Source organism: Capronia coronata (genome assembly GCF_000585585.1).
Source record: "Capronia coronata CBS 617.96 chromosome Unknown acBCG-supercont1.5, whole genome shotgun sequence".
Lineage (NCBI taxonomy): Eukaryota > Fungi > Ascomycota > Eurotiomycetes > Chaetothyriales > Herpotrichiellaceae > Capronia > Capronia coronata.
This window is the reverse complement of record NW_006912897.1, coordinates 1,768,199-1,787,255: the sequence shown is the minus strand read 5'-3', so window position 1 is coordinate 1,787,255 and position 19,057 is coordinate 1,768,199. Positions and strand designations below refer to the sequence as shown.

At 52.1% G+C, this 19,057-nt stretch overlaps 10 protein-coding genes across 10 annotated transcripts; 3 read left to right on the top strand and 7 right to left on the bottom strand.

The window, feature by feature from the left end:
* Positions 1-305: 305 nt before the first annotated feature.
* A1O1_06314 (uncharacterized protein) lies at positions 306-1,499 on the bottom strand (the record flags this gene model as incomplete). Its single annotated transcript, XM_007727193.1, has 3 exons — positions 306-696; positions 763-1,120; positions 1,253-1,499. The coding sequence occupies 3 exons, from the start codon at positions 1,497-1,499 to the stop codon at positions 306-308; spliced, it is 996 nt and encodes a 331-aa protein (XP_007725383.1).
* A 1,696-nt stretch (positions 1,500-3,195) lies between these two features.
* On the bottom strand, positions 3,196-6,100 carry A1O1_06313 (uncharacterized protein; the record flags this gene model as incomplete). Its single annotated transcript, XM_007727192.1, has 5 exons — positions 3,196-4,482; positions 4,534-5,409; positions 5,465-5,684; positions 5,735-5,832; positions 5,930-6,100. 5 exons carry the CDS (start codon positions 6,098-6,100, stop codon positions 3,196-3,198), a joined length of 2,652 nt encoding a protein of 883 aa, XP_007725382.1.
* Positions 6,101-6,538: 438 nt separating this feature from the next.
* On the top strand, positions 6,539-7,105 carry A1O1_06312 (uncharacterized protein; the record flags this gene model as incomplete). The annotated part of the gene is made up of 1 exon (XM_007727191.1): positions 6,539-7,105. One exon carries the CDS (start codon positions 6,539-6,541, stop codon positions 7,103-7,105), a length of 567 nt encoding a protein of 188 aa, XP_007725381.1.
* A 105-nt stretch (positions 7,106-7,210) lies between these two features.
* A1O1_06311 (uncharacterized protein) lies at positions 7,211-9,790 on the bottom strand (the record flags this gene model as incomplete). Its single annotated transcript, XM_007727190.1, has 3 exons — positions 7,211-7,825; positions 7,878-9,647; positions 9,695-9,790. 3 exons carry the CDS (start codon positions 9,788-9,790, stop codon positions 7,211-7,213), a joined length of 2,481 nt encoding a protein of 826 aa, XP_007725380.1.
* A 587-nt stretch (positions 9,791-10,377) lies between these two features.
* On the top strand, positions 10,378-11,701 carry A1O1_06310 (uncharacterized protein; the record flags this gene model as incomplete). The annotated part of the gene is made up of 2 exons (XM_007727189.1): positions 10,378-10,814; positions 10,873-11,701. The coding sequence occupies 2 exons, from the start codon at positions 10,378-10,380 to the stop codon at positions 11,699-11,701; spliced, it is 1,266 nt and encodes a 421-aa protein (XP_007725379.1).
* Positions 11,702-12,471: 770 nt separating this feature from the next.
* A1O1_06309 (uncharacterized protein) lies at positions 12,472-13,974 on the bottom strand (the record flags this gene model as incomplete). The annotated part of the gene is made up of 2 exons (XM_007727188.1): positions 12,472-13,857; positions 13,915-13,974. The coding sequence occupies 2 exons, from the start codon at positions 13,972-13,974 to the stop codon at positions 12,472-12,474; spliced, it is 1,446 nt and encodes a 481-aa protein (XP_007725378.1).
* A 1,018-nt stretch (positions 13,975-14,992) lies between these two features.
* A1O1_06308 (uncharacterized protein) lies at positions 14,993-15,598 on the bottom strand (the record flags this gene model as incomplete). The annotated part of the gene is made up of 1 exon (XM_007727187.1): positions 14,993-15,598. The coding sequence occupies one exon, from the start codon at positions 15,596-15,598 to the stop codon at positions 14,993-14,995; it is 606 nt and encodes a 201-aa protein (XP_007725377.1).
* Positions 15,599-15,948: 350 nt separating this feature from the next.
* A1O1_06307 (uncharacterized protein) lies at positions 15,949-16,242 on the bottom strand (the record flags this gene model as incomplete). The annotated part of the gene is made up of 1 exon (XM_007727186.1): positions 15,949-16,242. The coding sequence occupies one exon, from the start codon at positions 16,240-16,242 to the stop codon at positions 15,949-15,951; it is 294 nt and encodes a 97-aa protein (XP_007725376.1).
* A 428-nt stretch (positions 16,243-16,670) lies between these two features.
* Positions 16,671-17,990, top strand: A1O1_06306 (uncharacterized protein; the record flags this gene model as incomplete). The annotated part of the gene is made up of 1 exon (XM_007727185.1): positions 16,671-17,990. One exon carries the CDS (start codon positions 16,671-16,673, stop codon positions 17,988-17,990), a length of 1,320 nt encoding a protein of 439 aa, XP_007725375.1.
* A 232-nt stretch (positions 17,991-18,222) lies between these two features.
* On the bottom strand, positions 18,223-19,048 carry A1O1_06305 (60S ribosomal protein L10a; the record flags this gene model as incomplete). Its single annotated transcript, XM_007727184.1, has 3 exons — positions 18,223-18,679; positions 18,786-18,963; positions 19,030-19,048. 3 exons carry the CDS (start codon positions 19,046-19,048, stop codon positions 18,223-18,225), a joined length of 654 nt encoding a protein of 217 aa, XP_007725374.1.
* Between the last annotated feature and the right edge of the window lie 9 nt (positions 19,049-19,057).

Sequence of the window (19,057 nt, the reverse complement as noted above, 5' to 3'; positions counted from 1 at the left end):
TGATACTTTTTCACGTCCATGTCATTGTCATTGCAATGCAAATATGAATGTGAATGCTGAGAGTAGACGCACGCTCTCCCACCAACAGCGGCAGAAAGTATACACGTAACAGAAACCAAACTCCATATTTGCAGTCCATACTGGCCAAGATAGACTCTGCCAAAGTCATGACCCAACACTCCACCCTCGCTGATGCTGCTTTCCGTCGTAAATCATGCTTTCGTGATTATATGGATACATAGTACCCTTGTAGGTCGGTATGCTCGCACGGAACAGGCCGGGTCACACGATTCCATCTCCAACCATCAGACCAGACTCAGCTTCCTCAGCAAGCTTGGGAAATTGTTTTCGCCTTCCTCCTGCTTGCGGATGTTAGCAGCGACCTGGCTCTCCAGGGTTTCGGTTTCGATGTGTCCCAAGACAGTCTCATCGTAGTATTTGTGCAAGGTCCCTCCTTCGGTCCAGATGCGGCGTAGTGTCACCACCGTGGCCAGTCGAGAATGTACTTGATACTCTTCCCTTTCGATTTGTCGCAACCGTTCAAGAGAGGTGTAGGACTTCTCCCACGTGACTCCGGTCTGTCTTTCGTACTCGGCCAGAATCTCATGCGGTGTCGCGGTGAACGAATGGACGATCAGCGTAGCATTCCTTGACGCGTTGGTGTTGATGAGCGCCGCAACGACAAATTTGCCCACACTAAGTAATCATGGATCAGCAAGGATGGCCTTCAGACAGCCAAAACAACAAGAAGAGTCCTCATACTCTGCAATGGCCGTAAAACTGACTGCCCCATTGCCATCACCAAGTAGCACCGCCTTCTTTGCCTTGACATCGAAGTAGCCCAATTCCGGCCGGGTTTCCATGGTCCCAAAGTACAGGTCACTGTAGGGCCCGGTGACCAGGTAAGTGTGTTCTAAGCGTTGCATCGTCTTCATGTGCGCTCGGACTTTTAATTTGAGCTGATGCGGCGGCTCCTGGGCCGACTCGGGCCAGTATTCAATGTCTGTGCCATATTCCGAGGGAAAGAACCGCCGCACACCAGCCTGCTCGGCCCAGGTAATGAGATCTATCTGCCTCTCGATCCCGGCGCGGCCAACGCAGGAGACAACGGTATCTATGCCTGTTCCGATTTGCGTATATTAGCGACCGGCACTCGACAACCGCTTCTGCATAGTCCCACGCGTCTCTTGCCTGTTGTGTGCGGGCCACGGCAGCCTCCTTTTGCATTGTGTTACACAACGTCCTGACGTACCTTCATATGCACTCTTGACGGATCTCTCGCTCTCCATGCGACCGGTGAAGATCTCGACTCCCCATGCTTCCAACGCAGCGATATCTTGTACTTTCTCTACCAATGTCTTCTCACTGGTGAAGACACAGATTCGCCCAAAGTTCTCTCTGGCATCGACAATGGCGCGTATAATGTATGTTCCCACCACACCGGTGGCGCCAATGATGAGGATGTTTCGTGTCTGTTCCGCCGTGACGTACGGTGGCATGGCCAGGGAAGAGATGGCCAGACGGATCGAGGCGAACCGCTACCGGGCAGGACACCTGACACCTGACACCTGACAAAAGACCTAATGACGGTCGTGGACAGTGTTCGTGTCCGCAGCTGTGAGCCGACGCCAGACACTGACTTGTTCGAAGGATGACTAGAGTGCTGACAGCGGATCTGGATCGGAAGATGACATTCGGCGCGACGGTGGAGAGAACATCAAAGCGCACAAGGGTACAACTTGGGGAGGGGGAACGATATATACAAGAATCGAGTACTGGGTAAAAGGTCAAGACGGGCTTCGAGCCAACAGGTACTATCGGACTCGGCGGCAGTGACGGTCTTGGTCTGGAGTAACTATAACGAGCGTGGTGTAGTAGTAGAGTCAGTCAGGTGCAATCGAGTACGGTAGCAGCGTCTTGTATGTCCCAAGAGTCGAGTCCAGAGTGTTTGTCAAAGACAGAAAAGCTAGCCCCCAAAGCTCCAACACACGAAGATGGTTTCTGGGGGTTGTTCGTATATTGACGAGTCGAGAGCTGGCTTTGTTCAGCGATGATGATGGTGATGGTGGTGGTGATGGTGATGAGAGAGAGAGTGATCGAGGGGCCAAAACTGCGGCGCAGCGCCAAAAGCATCACAAAGTAAATACAGTAGATAACTCAGCAACTAAACTACCACCAAGTACAACCACCATCAACCTCGAACGGCTTCTTCTACTCCCTGCTCGCTCGTCTTCCTCACTGTCTCATCTGAACTCCTGTCTCGTCTTGTCGAATGCTCATGTCCATCATACTCGAAGATAAACAGTTCTCGATGCCTATAGTACATTGCCGCAGAGTCATTCAGTAATCAAGACGATCGCGTGAGGCACCTTTTCAGCCCGACACTCTACCAACCCCGGCCTGGCTCCCCAAAGACCTGCCTTCGATGGAACACATGCTTGCCAAATCCGCAAGCCTGCATATGAAGCTGGAGCCTTCGCGTACATTGATGGTCGCACAAAGTCATTCCTTGTTTCAGAACTCGGCCTTTTTGGGTGGGATGCAGCAACGCATGCATCTTGGGGGGACAAGGCCATGGATTCAAGTCAAAAGAACAAGTGCTGATGGGAAAATGGGACAATGTCACCAGAGCCTGTCTGTGTCGAGTCTCTCGCGCCGAGGTAGGTAGGTGTACATGTTGTTAAGGCCTCCTATCTACATCCATCAAGATGCACGCAGTTGATGCACATGCTCTACGCTCGAACCATGGCAGACCTCAATCATGCTCCTTGTCTCCTACCGCATCCAATATTCTGGACGAGGCGAATCAGTGATTCAGGAAGTCATACAACAGAAACAAAGTTGCAAGTCATGGCCAGAGCAAAGTTCCTTTACTTTATCAAGCAAGGCTCACTGTTCATACCAAGTCTTAGTTCATCCCCTCGGATCCCATCCCAGTCCATTTCATGTCATCATCCGTGCCAGTGGCCATCATTCCATCCACAGTCATATCATTCGCTCGTGTAACCCAGGATCTCAACCAACAGATATGGTTTAAACCCTTAGGGCTATCGCCAACTTCGAATCTGGTTGTCCCATTCGCCTAATCATCCCAGGCGCCAGTGGCTCCAATTCGTCCCAAAGACCAAGATATCTCTATCTCACAACCAAATGCAGTGACATCCGTCTTCCAGTATCACTGTCGTCTGGACGAAACTAGTTGTCCATTCCGCCAAGTGATTGAGGAGATTCCCGAGGCTGAGGCTGAAGCTGAAGTTGATGTTGAGGCTGCTTACTCGGAGTAGGGACCGGTTCATTGCTGCTCATGTTACTCATCTGTTCGGGACTCGGCCTCAGGTTCTCGACAGGAGGGAGAATGGGCGTGCCGCTAACTGTTCGTCTCTCTGCTGGACCAGATCCGGCCGCATTTGCAGGGTTTGCCAGGGCTGTCAGGGGAGGGGATGTCGTGTTTCGCTTCTGTGGAATGATAGATGGTGGTCCAAGCGGAAGAGGAGTTTGTTGCTTCTTTGGCGAAAGACCGGAGAATGGTTGTGTATGGGGGGTTTGTGCTGGTTCACCCGAACTGGGCTGTCGAGGCGTGCCCTGCGGTTGAGATCCTACACCGTTGGACGCCGCTTGCGGATACCCGTTGACGCTGGATACTGTGCCATTGGCGGCGTGTTGGTCCAGAGTTGTCGACTTCTGAGGGATGCCTGCAACAGGGCCGACATCCATGTTGCCTTGAGTAGGGGACATGGTTGGGCGGTTGATGACTGGAGATGGAAGGCGACCACTGTCCATCATAGTCTGTGCATTCACGGTTGAAGATGGCTGACGCGGAGTATTTTGTGCAGCGGCGATCGGTCTCTGACTAGGAGGGTAGCCCGAAGTTCGAGATGTGGCGCCATTTTGATAAGAAGGACTGGTCGAGACTTGAAGAGGTGGACTCCTCGCGGGGCCGTTGCTCAGGGGCGGGGGAGGATGAGAGCGGAAGCCTTGCTGGGAAGCGGCCATCTGTCCCTCGGGTTTAGATGAAGACACTCCATTGTAAGCTGCTCCGGCATTTGCCTGCTGAGCAAAGCCATAAGCTGGGTGCGAATATGCGTATCGCTGGCCGTCGCCGTTCTGGACAAGTGGTATACGCGACGGTGATGGTGCTGGCTGACCAGGTGGCGAGGACTGGGGCTGGGAACCGTTTGTCAATGACCCCTGACTCGGTGCTCGGACGGCGTTCTGGCTGGGAATCTCGACACCAGCAAACGTAGACCTAGGAGGCGATTGCACCGGCATCTGTGCAGGGCTTGGTTGGACTGGTGACGACGATGTTCCGACCTTGAATTTGAGCGAGATCTTGGGCTTCTTTGCGTCTTCCTCCTTGCGTTTGCAATCGTCGCAGACGAAGTGGAAGTCGTCTTTCTCAGCCGCGGACTTGGAGATTCCCAAGCATTTACTATGCTGCCAAACATTGCATCTCTCACAGGCGACACTATGAGATCCATCATCCTAGACAGTGTCAGTTATGGCAATCCACAGAGGAGAACAGCAAAGACTTACAAAGTTCTTGCCGTGCATGCCACAGCCAGAACAATCAAAAGTCCAATCCTCCTCGGCGTTGAGGTCCTCCAATTCTTTCTTGGTCTTCTCGATCCGGTCTTGGAGATGTCTGCTAGACCCCCGAATTTGACCCTGCTCAAGACGTTGCTGTTCGAGGGCATCTCTTGCAAGCTCCTCTTCCTTCAAGAGTCGCCGGTGTTCTCGATCCTTGATGCGTTGTTCTCTTGTCATCATGCGGTATTGTCGCTCTTTCTCCATCTGTTCTTGTCTTTCTTGTTCGCGACGAGCAGCAGCTAGATCCGCCTGTCTCTTGCGTTCGGCCTCGGCTTCTTCTGCCTCTCGTCGTTCTCGTTCTTGCTTGTCGGCAAGACGGTTCGATCGTTTGGCCCCGACCATCTTCTCCATCATCATGAGTTCGCGTTCTCGTCTCTCGATCTTTCGACGTTGTTTCTCTGCTGCGGCTTCGATGATCGGGATGACCTCCTCTACCAGTCGTTCTCGTAGAGCCTTTTCATTGGGATCTCTCGAACTCTGGAGACACTCACACAGTTCTTGATAGTCTGAAAGAGTGATGGCAACGCACTCCCATTTATATCCACCGAACGTGTCGACCTCCCAGCTCTCCGGCTTTCTCTCTTCCATGACCTCAGTATCGTCTAGGGTATCTTGCGTCTCATCTTCGACCTCGGGTGTCTCGGATTCGATCTTTCTTCGTTTGCTTTGTCTTCGTCTGGCAGCAAGTGCCTTCTTAGAGTTTGCTTTAGGTTTGGCCTTCGGGGCTGCGGGTAGGGGAGGATCAGTGCGACGGTAGAATCGGTTGTCGTCGAGAAGGTAGTACTGTCTGTCATGTCGATCGTAGCCAAACTCCTCAATGCGCTGTTCGGACCATGTTAGTGGTTGGGACCTATCATGCAGCACGGTAGGAGCATACCCATTCCGTCTGATCCACCTCACGCGGATGTTCAGGCATCTTCTCCCGTATGCGATCGGGATTCCAGAAGGTCCAGACGGTCAACTGGTGCAAGACTCTGATTTTGGTAAAGATGTCGAAGTCACGGAACCGCTTGGGTTCCTCTTCGTCGCCGTAAGGATTGAGATGTGGTGCTTTGGCGAGGTACTGGCGGCGAGTGTACTCGTCCCAGATGTCATAACTGGATGCGAGTTAGTTTGGACCAAGGCGCCGCAGCAAGGGGTGACTAACTTGAGTCCTCGATGGGATGAGATCCATTTGAGAAGAGTGAGACCGATTTCTTCAAGTTTTTCCGAGTGACCTGGCTTCAGGCATTCGTTCTCAAAGTCCTTCAAGATCATAATTAGCCCTTCCGCGCATCAATTATACTCCGCCGCAGTCTCCTCTAGAGCAGTGCCCGCGTGTAGAAGGGGTTTTATGGCGCACCTCGATGTCAAAGTCCTCGTCTATCTTGACAGCTTTGCCAAACATGAAAATGTATTGCATCACGGAAGCAAACTCCCACATATTGCGTATTCTCTGAAGCAATGAAGGCTCTTGTTTCTTCTCAACCGGCTCCGAAGCCTCCATCTCGTCGCGGGTGCGTTTGCGAGGCATGGTGGTCAAGGGCTGCGGGCAGAGGCGCGGTTGCGGTTGCGGCGATGGTGAGGGAGAACCAGATTCCTGTCGGCCAGGGGTCTCACGGATTGACGTGCCGCAGGATCCGGACGTTCATGTGTATGTGGTGGGCGGAGAATGGATAGCGACGTGGAAACAGTCCTGTAGTTCCTTTGACCAGGGGACCGGCAATATAGTTAGCATCCTATTATGTTTCTTACGCGGAGCGCAACTTTTGGGCGAAGCGAGACGTGGAGGCGCGACGAGCCCCGCCAAGACCATTTCGGCGGAGCGTTGTTCCGCCCGACGCATCTTCTCTCCCATCTCTATGAACATACTGTGAGACGGCGGTCGTTTACGTTGAATCTATGAGTGCCTACTCAATTCAAGATATGCTGCGGTAGTGTCACTGCACTAGGAGGCTTTGTTTCCAAGGCTATGAATCAAGCCGGACAGAAACAGGAGAATGCCTCCGACTTCGTGTTCCCCAAAAGCTACAACTTCCCTCCCTTCTTCAGCCCTCAACCTACAGCGTTGACCCGCGAGGCCCAGTTGAGGAAATGGTCAATATTCATCCAGAGATATTGCAGGCATCATCGTATATTCCAGCTCACCATCATCGAAGCCCTGGACACGCCGCTCTTCCACAATGCTACACTGAAGAAGCGTCTGAGTCTCAAGGATGCCAAAGCAGTCATCGACTACATGGTGAGCAAGGCGGGCGATGAACGGGCCGAGTGGCTGGGTCCAGAGAAGGCGTCGGCCTGGATCTGGTGGCGCAAGCCGGAGGAATGGGCGACGCTGATTGCCGCCTGGGTCGATGAGACAGGCCAGAAAGGCACAGTCCTGACCCTCTACGAATTGGTCCAGGGGGAAACCACCGAAAAGCAGGAATTCTATGGTCTGGATATGGAAGTGCTACGCAAGAGCCTCCAGACGTTGGTCAAAAAGGGCAAAGCTCAAGTCTTTGGTGCAGAAGACCAGCAGGGTGTCAAGTTCTTCTGAAAGAGCTAGATTGCATACACCTGCTCTATGAAGTCGTTCACAATATCCATCATGTCCGGTACTCATACAACACATAAGGGGCAACATCCATGTCTCGGTCGCAAGCTACACCTCGTATGGTTGTGTTGGTAGGATTTGTTGAGACATTGCGGTCTCGAGGAGCCAATCGGTCAGCACGATGCGCGGGACTTTTCCACCTTCTTCTGCCATTTCCTTGAAACGAGACCACGAGGGCTTGTTTTCTTTTCGCCCATCGGTGACCAAGTAGACATCATGGTCTGCATCATTGTCCGTGCTCCCTTCACTGTCGGCTCGACTGGACGGTACGGTCTGTACCTTGCGGTTTCGCCACTGCAAACATCGACCACCATTGACTTCAACAATGGTTTTGAACGTCTCGAATCCACCATGTATGTTTTCCATACAATAGATGCTCCGGCCTTCCAACAGTTGATTGTGGTTGTTCCGCGCCCGCTCTCGAGAGGCTTCAATCGAAAGGTTTAGTCGCTTTTCATTCTCCTCGTCCTGCAGCCTGAAATCTTCCGGGTTCAGAAACTTGTTTTCATCCAGGCACGCATCAATGAAGTCGATGGATATGACCAGCGGAGCATAAGCTAGGGCCGTGACGAATTTCTGTGTCCGAACAATGTGTGGAGCCGCGAGATGTGTTGCTTTCGAAGGGTCTGACGTGCATATTATGCCCAGATTTTTGAGTTGTTTCTGAACAAATTAGCAAAGGATGTGCTGCGGCGGACCTCATCAGAGTACATACCTTGTCATTATCCTCGATCTTGGGGCGACCGACCCATTTGTTGAAGCCAGATATAATCAAATGCATGGTTGGTTGTGGATTCGATCGCTTGATCTTCTTCGTTGCAGTGTCACTTTCCCCGCCGTTTGCTGATGTTTGGTCCGCTGACCGCTTCCGTTCGACTGGAGCCCGATCTTCACCGGCCTTTCGTCTGCCGCCATAGACAACTCCTCCAACTCGCTTGCGTTCTTTCTCGTACAAGAGTATGTCAGGTGTCAGCTCGTGCAGACGCGCCGAGGCAACCTCTTTCGATTTCCGGCTGTTGGTCGTAGAAGGTGTGACATTCTCCTTTCCTGTGGGTATAAATCTTGGTGGAACTGGAGTTCGAAGTTGTTCAGTTGGCGGATCGTTGCTTGTTTGCCCTCGGTTCGCCTTCCTTGTCTGCTTGAGTCCTCCGGCAGAGACTGTGTTTTTGGACATTGGACGCATTGGACCTGGCTCTTCAGCGTCGGTCATATCTGTATCCTCACTGGAAAGGAAAAACTGTTCGAGGACATGGCGATCTAATTGAGTATGGCCCACGACATCACCCAGGTTAGTACGCTTGGGGAAATGAGTGTATTTTCCGTCAGTGATGCTCTGCATCTTCCAGCGTGCGTAGCTCTCTTCCAGCCATAGATGGTTGACAATGTGGATTCCCCAGTCTTTCGCAGCTGCACACTTTTCGCTCATGACATGCGCAGTGATCAGATGAGTGTTGTCTTGTTTCAGAGTCTTTGTGCATTCTGCGCCGGTCGCATTGATCAGGTTTTCGAGATAGGTTCTTGCTTCGCCGCTGTAGTTCGAGAGACTAATCTTCAGAGATGGAAAGCCAGGGAGGCCACCTCGCACGATTGGATAGTGCAATAAGCGTCGCAGAGGAGAAGTCCATTCATCAGTCTGAATGAGGAAGTAGAGCCAAGCCAGGTTGCCCACGTCTTTTCCCGCCCTCGAAGCAATCTTGTAGTCTCTGCCCTCACGATATTTGCCGATATACATGTTGGCCTTGGTCACAAAATCCGTCAACTCTCCTCCACCAGCGGTTATGATCTCATGTAGAATATCCCGCAGGTACTGCGAAATTCCAAGATCTCCTGCAAGCATCACAGTCTTGTTTTTGAAGACCTTGCGTAGCCGACGAGGCTGAGCCGAACGCGGCTGTTGTTGAGAAGGATCAGGATCGGTGGCACCTTCAACCGGTGTCTTCCTCTTCCCAGACGGCGCTTTGCCCATTGGAGGTTTCAAGATTTCTGGATCTGGAAGCATATAGGGTTGTTCATCGATCTTTCTACCCAGCTTCAGGCAGTCGTCTACCCAGTGGGGAAGTACAACCTTCACGTTGAGCCGCTTCTTCTGAGCGTAGTCGCAGGCCTCAGAGTCGCTGGAAAGTGAAATTATATGGGTGACTTGGCTGGTGAACTTTGTGGAGAAGAGGCCTCCCATAGCGAGGATCCCACCAGAGATGGCGTCGGCGTCACCATGAGGGAGGTCGGCCACACAAGCCACAACATCGGACATGAAGAAACGTGGATCGGGGGTGTATTGACGGGGGTTGATCAATTTGTCCTTAGCAAGCGAATGTGACACCCAGATGGGTTTGACTACTGGAATGAGGGCATCGCAGCAAGCGTGGTAGTCGGGGAAGTCGGAGGTGGTCGCGATAACGTGTGTGATGCCGGAGAGATCGAGATTGTTTTCGGGGTAATCGTCGATGTACACTTCGCCATCGTGTAGTTTCAATTCACCTGCCAGCTAGGGAACGTCAGCTTAATCCTCACACAAGATGACTCGGTACGTACCGACTCGGCATCCTTGGTTGTGAGAGTCGCGGAACGAACGATGGCGAAGCTGCAGTTGGCAAACAAGCCCTGCGGCTGCGGCTCGTCGAGGTCCATGTTGGCGGACGATGATGTGCCGACGAAGCTACGGATGATATCTTTGCAGGTATTAAATAGAGTGGCGGTCATAGGAAAACATATCAGTCGCAGTTGCTGGACTGGAGAAACCTGAAGTATTTCGTACGCGCTCTGTGGTCGTGAAATGCGCGGCGCGTCAAGTCAGGAAGTGGCGGCCACGCGCCTGATCATGTGACCTCAGCCTTGCTCAGCCTCGCCTAGTCATTTATCACCCAGGGTTCCGCCCTCGACACTCAATACGCTATACAAGTTGACCTCGACCTCTTCCACTCGGTGTGAGCGTGGGATCGAGACACTACCGACGACATTACTCTCTGCGAAGATCAAGGGGACGGATGCTCTTATCCAGGTCCCTGCAATAAAAGGGTACCGACTTCCGCCTACGGCTTGAACCTCGGCAGTTCGACAACATGCGGATCTACACAGCCTTCGACCTGAGGACTCGATCTATGCCACAAGAACCTGGAGCATTTATGCTACCATTTCCAGGATGACTCTCTTTCCTTGACAGTATCTTCCTCCTGTAATCTGAATGCTAGCCTGTCATCTCGCCGACGTTCAACAACATGTCGTCCTTCTACGTCGTCGAGCATACCATCCCATGTCAACATATCCGAGAATACCCCAGAGCATTAAGTGGCTCGCAAGAGGATGTACTACAGTTAGCAGTGAAGCAATATATACCAAAAGACAACCCGAACCCGCAGCCAGGGGATGTGACCATAATAGGGGCCCATGCGAACGCCTTCCCGAAGGAACTGTACGAGCCGTTATGGGACGACATTCACGCTCGCTCGAAGACGAATGGGTTCCGAATAAGAAGCATATGGATCGCCGACGTTGCGCAACAGGGCCAAAGCAGTGTTCTCAACGAGCAGCTCCTCGGGAATGACCCTAGCTGGAATGACCATGCCCGAGACCTGCTGCATCTCATCAATCTCAAGAGAGATCAAATGCCCCGGCCTCTGATTGGCATCGGCCACTCAATGGGCGGTAACCATCTGTATGGCACATCCTGTCTTCATCCGTTGGATAGTAGCTGACTTTCCTTCCCTCTGCAGGGTCAATCTTGCATACATACATCCCCGTCTCCTTACCACGTTGGTCTTGATCGATCCAGTAATACAAATACACTCCAGTGTCGCCCCAGAGGCTGGCCCCAGCCCGGCGCGTCTGTCTACGTTCCGCCGCGACGTCTGGCCTTCTCGAGAAGAAGCAGCAAAAGGCTTCAAGGCCAGCAAATTCTATCAAGCATGGGATCCGAGGGTGTTGGATCGGTGGATCCAGTATGGCCTACGAGACATGCCCACGTTAATACACCCAGAGAAGAAAGAACCGCCGAAAGTGACTTTGACCACCTCACTTCACCAGGAAGTCTTCACATTTCTGCGGCCCAACTATGAAGGGTACGGATACAATGGGAAACCCGTCAATAGGAAAACTCACCCGGACGTGAATCCTACTGTTCCCACCATATATCCTTTCTATCGCGCGGAAGCACACCAAGCATTCTTCCGGCTGGAAGAGCTGCGGCCTAGTGTATTGTACATCTTCGGCGGCAAGTCCGAAGTCGGGACTCCTGAGTCTTGCAAGGCTAAGATGGAACATACTGGTGTCGGTGTTGGCGGGAGCGGAGGGGCCCCAGCCGGCAGAGTGAAAAGTGTATTGTTCGAGGATATTGGACACTTGATTGCCATGGAAGCTGTGGACAGGACTGCTGAGCACTCCAGCGCCTGGATAGCCAGCGAAATGAAGATATGGAAGGAGGATGAAGACGAGCACAATCAGATCTGGCAAGCGAAATCGTTACTCGAGAAACAGACGGTGGATGAAAGATGGAAGACAATGATAGGAGGTCCGCTGCGCAATCCGAAACAAACGAAGTTGTGACGACCAATCAACCGTTGAAGCTACTGTGCTACAAATCATCATGCTCCAGTCATGAGACCCAGAGGCGAGACTCATTCTTGGGTAGAGGCAGGGACCCATTTTCCATGCGAACGAGTAAGATGGCAAGCCGACACAGACGTCGCGGCAAGTGTTTAGCGGTCACAAGGTTCCCTGGCCTGGACAGGCAATGGATCAAAAATCAAACATGCAGCCAATTGTTGCTCGATCGATTTGTGGCATTATATTGGACATCTAACAATTTAGACTTCCGATCCTTGATGGGTGCGATACTTAGGATGATTCGGAATTGGGAGGCCTTCATCCGACTGCGGTCAGAGCCAGCATGGACGCAGCACTCAATATGTTGTCCCAGTGCAACTCCGTGGATTATTGTATTCCCGAGTACATAATGTTGGCCGGGCATATGTTCTTCGAGGCCTTCCACAGCAGCGTACCGTATATATTGCCCATCTTGATGCTGCGAAAGACCCAACCGAGCTCCTTGCGGCGAGTCCGTCCTTGCATCTCCTTCGGTCAAGCAAGTCTGACACCGGGAGGAAGGCCAAGCCTACGATGTGATGATATCGCCACCGGTTTGCAAGTTACCGGTGATCGTCTGAGCGTACAACGAGTCCAGAAGACATGCACCCCCCGACACTGATCCTTGCAAGACAGTCATGGAGATATATATAGGCCCAGGCCAAAGCGGTTTAGCACGCCATGGGGGTTCTCAACCCGTTGTTGGATTTCAGCATCCCTAGCTGCATTGTTCAGGCCGCAAAGGCATAACTTCCCAAAACGGCGTAGATCGTCCAAGGTGCAGGCTTTTCTGATGCGGTAAGTATATCTGCGACGAGACGAGCATTCTTGATTCCTGATGTGCTCGCCATCGATCTTAGTCGGGAAACAACCCACTCCGTGATGCCGCTCTCCGGGCTCGCGAACAGCCCAGCCACATAGAAGGGGAACAGCAGGGTATAATAATGCATTTTCCGCACCGACGAAAAGTCATCGATCTTGTCACGGACGTTTTCAACTGCCGTAAATTGTGGTCCGGGAGCGCATATCTCTTGTGCCAAACTATCAATCATCTCGACGGAGGACCGAATGTGTTGGTCGAGACATGGGTAGTCGTCAGAGGTCGCCAATTCCGTATAGGCCGATCGAATGGTATCATGCAAAAGAATCCTCATCATTCGAATCACATTGCGGGTCTGCGCTGTGAAGTAATCCGGATAGACGTCATAGTACTGTTCGAAGACACGATCTGACTGCTTCGAGCCCGGAACACTGTGACGAATCCACGACGGAGGAAGGCGTTCTGCAAGCACACGAAACTTGTCGTCAAGAATCTTTGCCTGTAAAACCACGTCCGAGGGTGCGAGGCAGCCAGTCTGTAGCGCTCCACGGAAATTCGAATAGTCCATCACGAGTCCCGACACTCGCCACTTGGGATCCAAGGGGTCAAGCAAGGGGTCAAGCTTCTGACGGAGCTTATCCAAAGCCGGTGGAATGGGAGCATTTGCCGCGACGCAGCTGATGAGCATGTTTGTGAAAAGACGTACGGAAAGCCGGAGCCCGACGTAGGATTGAAATTGGTGCACGTCTCGCACCTTGAGGAGAGCCAAAGCACCGTTGACATGGCTCATCCATGAATCTGATGACCGGGGATTGTTATTCATGATCTTCTCGAACAGGTCCAGCAGGAGTACCGCCAGCAACGTCGAATCACGAGCAACTAGATCGGCGGAACCCAGCGCCTTGTTTACTAGCGGCAAGGCTGACAAGTACTTTTCCTGTGCACGCCGTGCAGCATCCGTGGAGTAGTGTCGGAAATAGAAGAAGGCCAAGCTAGCGGCATCAAGGCTGGCCGCCAGGTGTTTGTCCAGTGGGGATTGTTTGCCGATGCTTTGGAGCACATCATAGGTTTTGGCCAGGCCATTGACATAGTGAGAGCAAAAGGTGGCCCTTGCTAACTCCTCAATGGATAAGTCGATGGTCTGTACATTCAACCTGATGATTCGACGACTCTCGAGAACCTTTTGTCTCGTCAAATTGCTCTCGTCTCGGATCCTCAGTTGATTCGGGTCACGGTAACCGGAACACGTGAGTCCGGCTCTCACACATTGACCACATGCTTGCTTGCGAAGGTCGCACTTGTGACTTGCTTAGCAGGGTTGCAAATCTTCGTAGATGATTACATAGCCACTTACTCGGAGCTTCCTTCTTCTGCAATGAGCACACGCTCTCGATGGTTTGCCTGTGAACACCATATTATGCCATGACAGAGCACAGCACCTGAAACTTGGCTTCCTAGCAAGCAGTATTGATGCATGGCCTTTTAGTCACAGAGGCAGAACATGAAAAGCCAGGTTACAGCTGTGCACAGGAAGAGGGCAAGGCAGTAGTGAGTGAGTGGTGGTACGAGCTGAGCCATTTTCCACTTGACGTTGGAAACCCGCCAGTCAGAGATCGTCGGGAAGTCGGATAAACAATATATATCCACTGAAGCTAGTCCATAACAGGCAACGGTTACGTTCTCCAGCCACAGAATGATATCGGCGCCTGCTGAGAACTCTGTCGCCAAATATCATATCGCGACAGGTGTCCAGATTGCAATGATACTCTGTAAGTGCCACTTGCAACATCATATTGTCTCTGTGGTGTCATTCTGCTACTCACATGAATGCAAGTTCTCGTGAAAAAGGGGCCAAGCCAGGAAATTAAGGAGCAGGTAAGTGAACACGTGCAGGCATCGGCTCTGGGGCCGGTTCAAGACATCCGGCCTCTGACCATTTTCGAGGCATTCTCCGCAGACGTTGCACAGATCCTGTCCACCTCAGAAGCTAGCTTCACGGACTAGCTGTGTGTGATTGCCCGTCTCCTGCAGCGGGGCTCTTTTGCTCATGCGAATCCCAAACCAAACCACAAGGCCACAAACCTTGGGATTGCTTGACCCGTGGGGGGCCAGGGTTCAGGATGCAAGCACGCCACCGACTCTGGTTCCTCAGCCTCCGCGTCGGCAAGTACAACTGGCAGCTCCGATAATGGTGCAGCCAGCCTAGGAATCGCTGGCAGCCTGTTCGGCCTGGCTCTCGCGAGGCTCGGCTTCGTCTTGTAATAATACAAAATATGGGTGAAAGCTGTGCTTGCGGGATAGTCTCATAGCATTGCATTGGTCTTTGGGGGAAAGTGTGCGTTCACCTATTCTCTGCTTCGGGGTGTGCAGGGAGCAGACATAAACAATTCACACCTTAATCGTTGATTTAATTTCGCAACAAGCTTGTTCCTTCATTTGATCCGTTGTGACCGGCGCTTCGGTGGTTGCTGCTCTTTCTTATCAATCTCGAGTGTCGATGATGTTCGTTTTGCTACCTGGGTCGTGTTTGTTTGCTTTTGTGGTTGGTGGGTCTTGACTTTCTTGTCCTCCAAAGTCACTTCTTGTTTGACTTCTTCGTCCTTGGTCTCCGTTTCACTCAACCTGAGGTCATGCTCCAGCTTGCTTCTTTCATTTGGCTCCAGCAACTCCAAGTGTCCGAGGACGTAAGAGATTTTTTCCAACTCAATAGCTTTAATACCTAGCTTTTCCAGCACCGGTCGAGCTGAATCAAATAATTGCAGGTACTCTTTCTGAGTATACTTGAGCTTGTCGCCTTTTGTGTGCGGGAAGAACCACATAAACATCTCATCCTGAAAGAAGGGCACGTGGTCCGAGTCGTACACATTCAGAATCAGAGTGCCGGTTGCCGGTCCGATGCCTTTGAGCTCGCAGACCACATCAAGAGCCGCAGTGACTGTTGACGTCGACGGGGCTGTTCCTGTCTGATGTGTCGATAGCTTTTCCCAAGCCAGTTTGGTCTGAGTCAGGACTGCACTAGTTTCGTTCTTTCTCACCATGGCAGGCAAGAAAGGGCGAGAGTGGCCATGCGTACTGGAAAAATGTCAGGTCTCGGACACAGTTATATTGATTATTTTGGGACGACGGCCCCTTGTGGATCGTGGAAGTAAGGGAGACAAGGCCAGTGTAAAGAGGAAGAACCCAAGATCAAGATTAAGGATGTCACCTAGAGGCGATTTTGGGATATGAGCAAGCATATTGGGACCGCGGTATTATCATTCGTCCCAGAGATTCGCCGTTTTTGTGCAGAAGAAGAGCAGCTGATTGACAGCCGCAATGGTTTACACCGGTGGTGTTGTTCAGGGCCTCAAAACAGGACAATTCCAGGTGCCATTGAGCAAGGTAAAGCTTACATTTTCCACTGCACCAGCCTCTCAAGAGCGTCTTTGGCAAGTGCCCCGTCGACTATATCGTTATGAGAGGTCGACTGCTTCGTTTCGTTGCTCCCTCCTGAATTTATAGCAGCAATGGCAGCCGGCAACTCGCCGAACCGCCATTTGTCGCGTTTGAGAGCATCCGCCACTTTCTTCGGATCCTTTAGCTTGGCCTTATACACCCTCTCCACGAGCAAGGGATAAAGCTCCAGTGCTCGTTGCACGGCATCCGCTGTTAACTTTGCTGGAGGTGGTAAAGAAGATGGCATGGCTGCCGAAACCTCGCCTCATGAAGGGGTAGGTGTTCGAGTGCCGCCTCATCAACAACCGGGGTTTTCGATTGTCACCCCAGCACATGTAAGATTCCTGGTTGCCCTGATGGAGGGGCGAGCAGATCCTTACGAAGACCAGCAAACGTCGTGTTCAAAATATCGTGAGACGTGACTGGGTTGTGCCAATGCAGGGTACCTCAAGCTCAAGGAAGTTGAAACTACTAGGCTAGGACATCGTACAGCGTAATGTTGCCTCACCGTTATAGAGTTAGGTAAGCGTTCACGTGAGCAATATTTGCCGAAGTCCTGCCGATGTGCCTCGTAGTACTAGTACGGCAGTGACATTTCTGCGCAATAGAACAGTGTATGTGATGCCCTCTTCCATGAACACAGCGTCGAGTACCAGCACGACTACCTGACCTAGTATGGCGACTCTAGTGCCGCGACAAGCGGGCTTTGTTTGTCGTTCATGTCAAAGAGTCCTCGCATTGAACCCAAGTCGACGGCACTTTATCTCATTGGCAACAATTACTCCAAAGCAGGATGTAGCGGCAAAGTCACGGAAACATGCTTCACTCCTTCCAAGGACTCGAAAGGCTGCCTTGACAGGAGCAGCAATAGCTGAAAGAGCATCGCAACCTCAACCAACACCGACGCCTGATCGTATCGAGATCCCTCCAGAGCTCTCCCTCCAAACATTCAATCCCGCCGCAGGACTAAAGAAGCTAAAGGACGATATTTCGCGCCTAACATCGCAAGATGTTGCTGCCCCGGCTGAGGAAGTCATGGCTATCATCTTGGGGTGCTATCAGTTCGCGAATTGTATTGTCTTTGGGACAAGCAATGGCCCTCATGACGTGACGGAGAGGCCAGGGGAAGATCTATCGCAGGCAGTGCTTCGTGACTTGGCTGAGGATAAAGATGCTTCGAAAGATGGTCCAGTCTTCATACCAGATAGGGAAATGTCGGCGCCATTCCGACAGAACGCTGCAGACACAATCGCTGAGCTAGCCTATACGCTACTCCGCGACCCGAAGGTGTACATTTCCCAGGAGATACTCGCAGTGTACGTCCGGATTCAGTGTCTTCTCGGGAAGCCGGAGTACCTTCCGGAGATATTCCATTTGTATGCACACAAGAAGATACCCAACCCAAAGACGAAGCCAGTCACTTATTCCGACCCATGGCCCAAAGTGCCTAAGTACGCTATTCCCTTGGATCTGGCTGAGGCAGCGTTGGAATCGGCCATCCTCAAGAAGAATCTGGCGCTGGCCTTGGCTATCATTGATACAACCGTAGCAACTCCGGCTTTCCGCGCCAACAGGGTCCTGCGGCGTGCATCATTACCAGGCTTGTTCGTTGCAGGGACGCCGGTCGCCGCATACGCTGGAGCAAGTTGGGTATCCCAATGGCAGAACACAATGGACGTCGACATGGCCAAATACACGGCCATCGCAGCGGCCACGGCTTACATTGGCACACTGACCACAATCGGCTTCGTTGCAATAACCACGTCCAACGACCAGATGGTGCGTGTCGTCTGGCGCCCAGGGACAGGCCTGAGCGACCGATGGATCCGCGAAGATGAACGCGCCTTCTTCGACAGGCTCGCCTTGGCTTGGGGATTCCAGGAAAAGCACCGATGGGGCGAGGAGGAAGGCGAGGATTGGCAGAGACTAAGAGATGAATGCGGGATGAGGGATATGATTCTCGATAAGACGGATTTGATGGAGGGCATGCAGTAAGCATGCATCGTGTACAAACATAAAACGGAATAATTCACTACGCCGGGAACCAAATTCTGGCGTCGTCTCATGGCTTTCATTTCGGCTTCTTATGCGGAACTATGAAATCTGCATGTTTTCGTCAAAGTGATAACACTTGACTGCTTTGGCCATCAAATCGTGCCGTGAGGCGACAAGACTTGACTTCGAGAAGCGAAGCGAAGCATGAGCCAGCCACCAAGAGATATATAACTTAATACAATCTCTTGGGCGGGCTCATGGTAGCCTTGATGGTCAAGCTTCCCACGTTCTGCCATCCCTTCTTCAACAAACTGACCAGGTAGTTGATGGCCAACATGATGTTGGAGATCAGCTCATCCTCGGACATACCGACGTTTCCGACAGCGACACCCATGCACAGAACCTTCTTCAACTGGAACTTGATGGTGGACTTGACCTCGGTAATCTTGGCGGAAAGATCTTCGTTGGCGGAGATCGGGGTAGGGAACTTGCCGGCCTTGGACAGACCAGGACCCAAGAGACGAGGGATCTGCTTGATCAAGCTGTCGGAGGCGACGAAGGCATCGTACTTGCGGGCGAGCTTCTTGATCAGCTTCTTGTTCTTGTTCAGCTTCTTCAAGTCGTCCGAGGACATGGCGTCGACACCGAAATGCTTGGCTCGGTCGATATCGTGCTGGTCACCGAGAACACTGTGTCTTGCGTCAGTACTGTCTTCTCTCTTGCTATGCTGCTGTCATGCTGTTCGGTCTTCGCTTCCTGCGTTGACCCGAATGCGCATTATACGGGGTGGCGTACCAGACGGCCATGTTCGGTCGGGGAACGGTCGGCAGCTTGATGGTGCCAGAGAAACGCTTGTCACGCTGGGGGTCATAGTTCTTCAAGCCGATTTGGAGTTCGACAGTTTCGAGGAAGTTTCGCTTCTTCTCGTTCAAAGAGTAATCGAGAAGTTGTTGCACGTTCTGGCGCACTCCGGCTAAGGAAATCTGTCAGCACATTTCTGGTGCACAAATGGCGCAAGATGGATGGGGAAAAGACTAACCGACTGTGATTTTCGACATCTTGAGGAC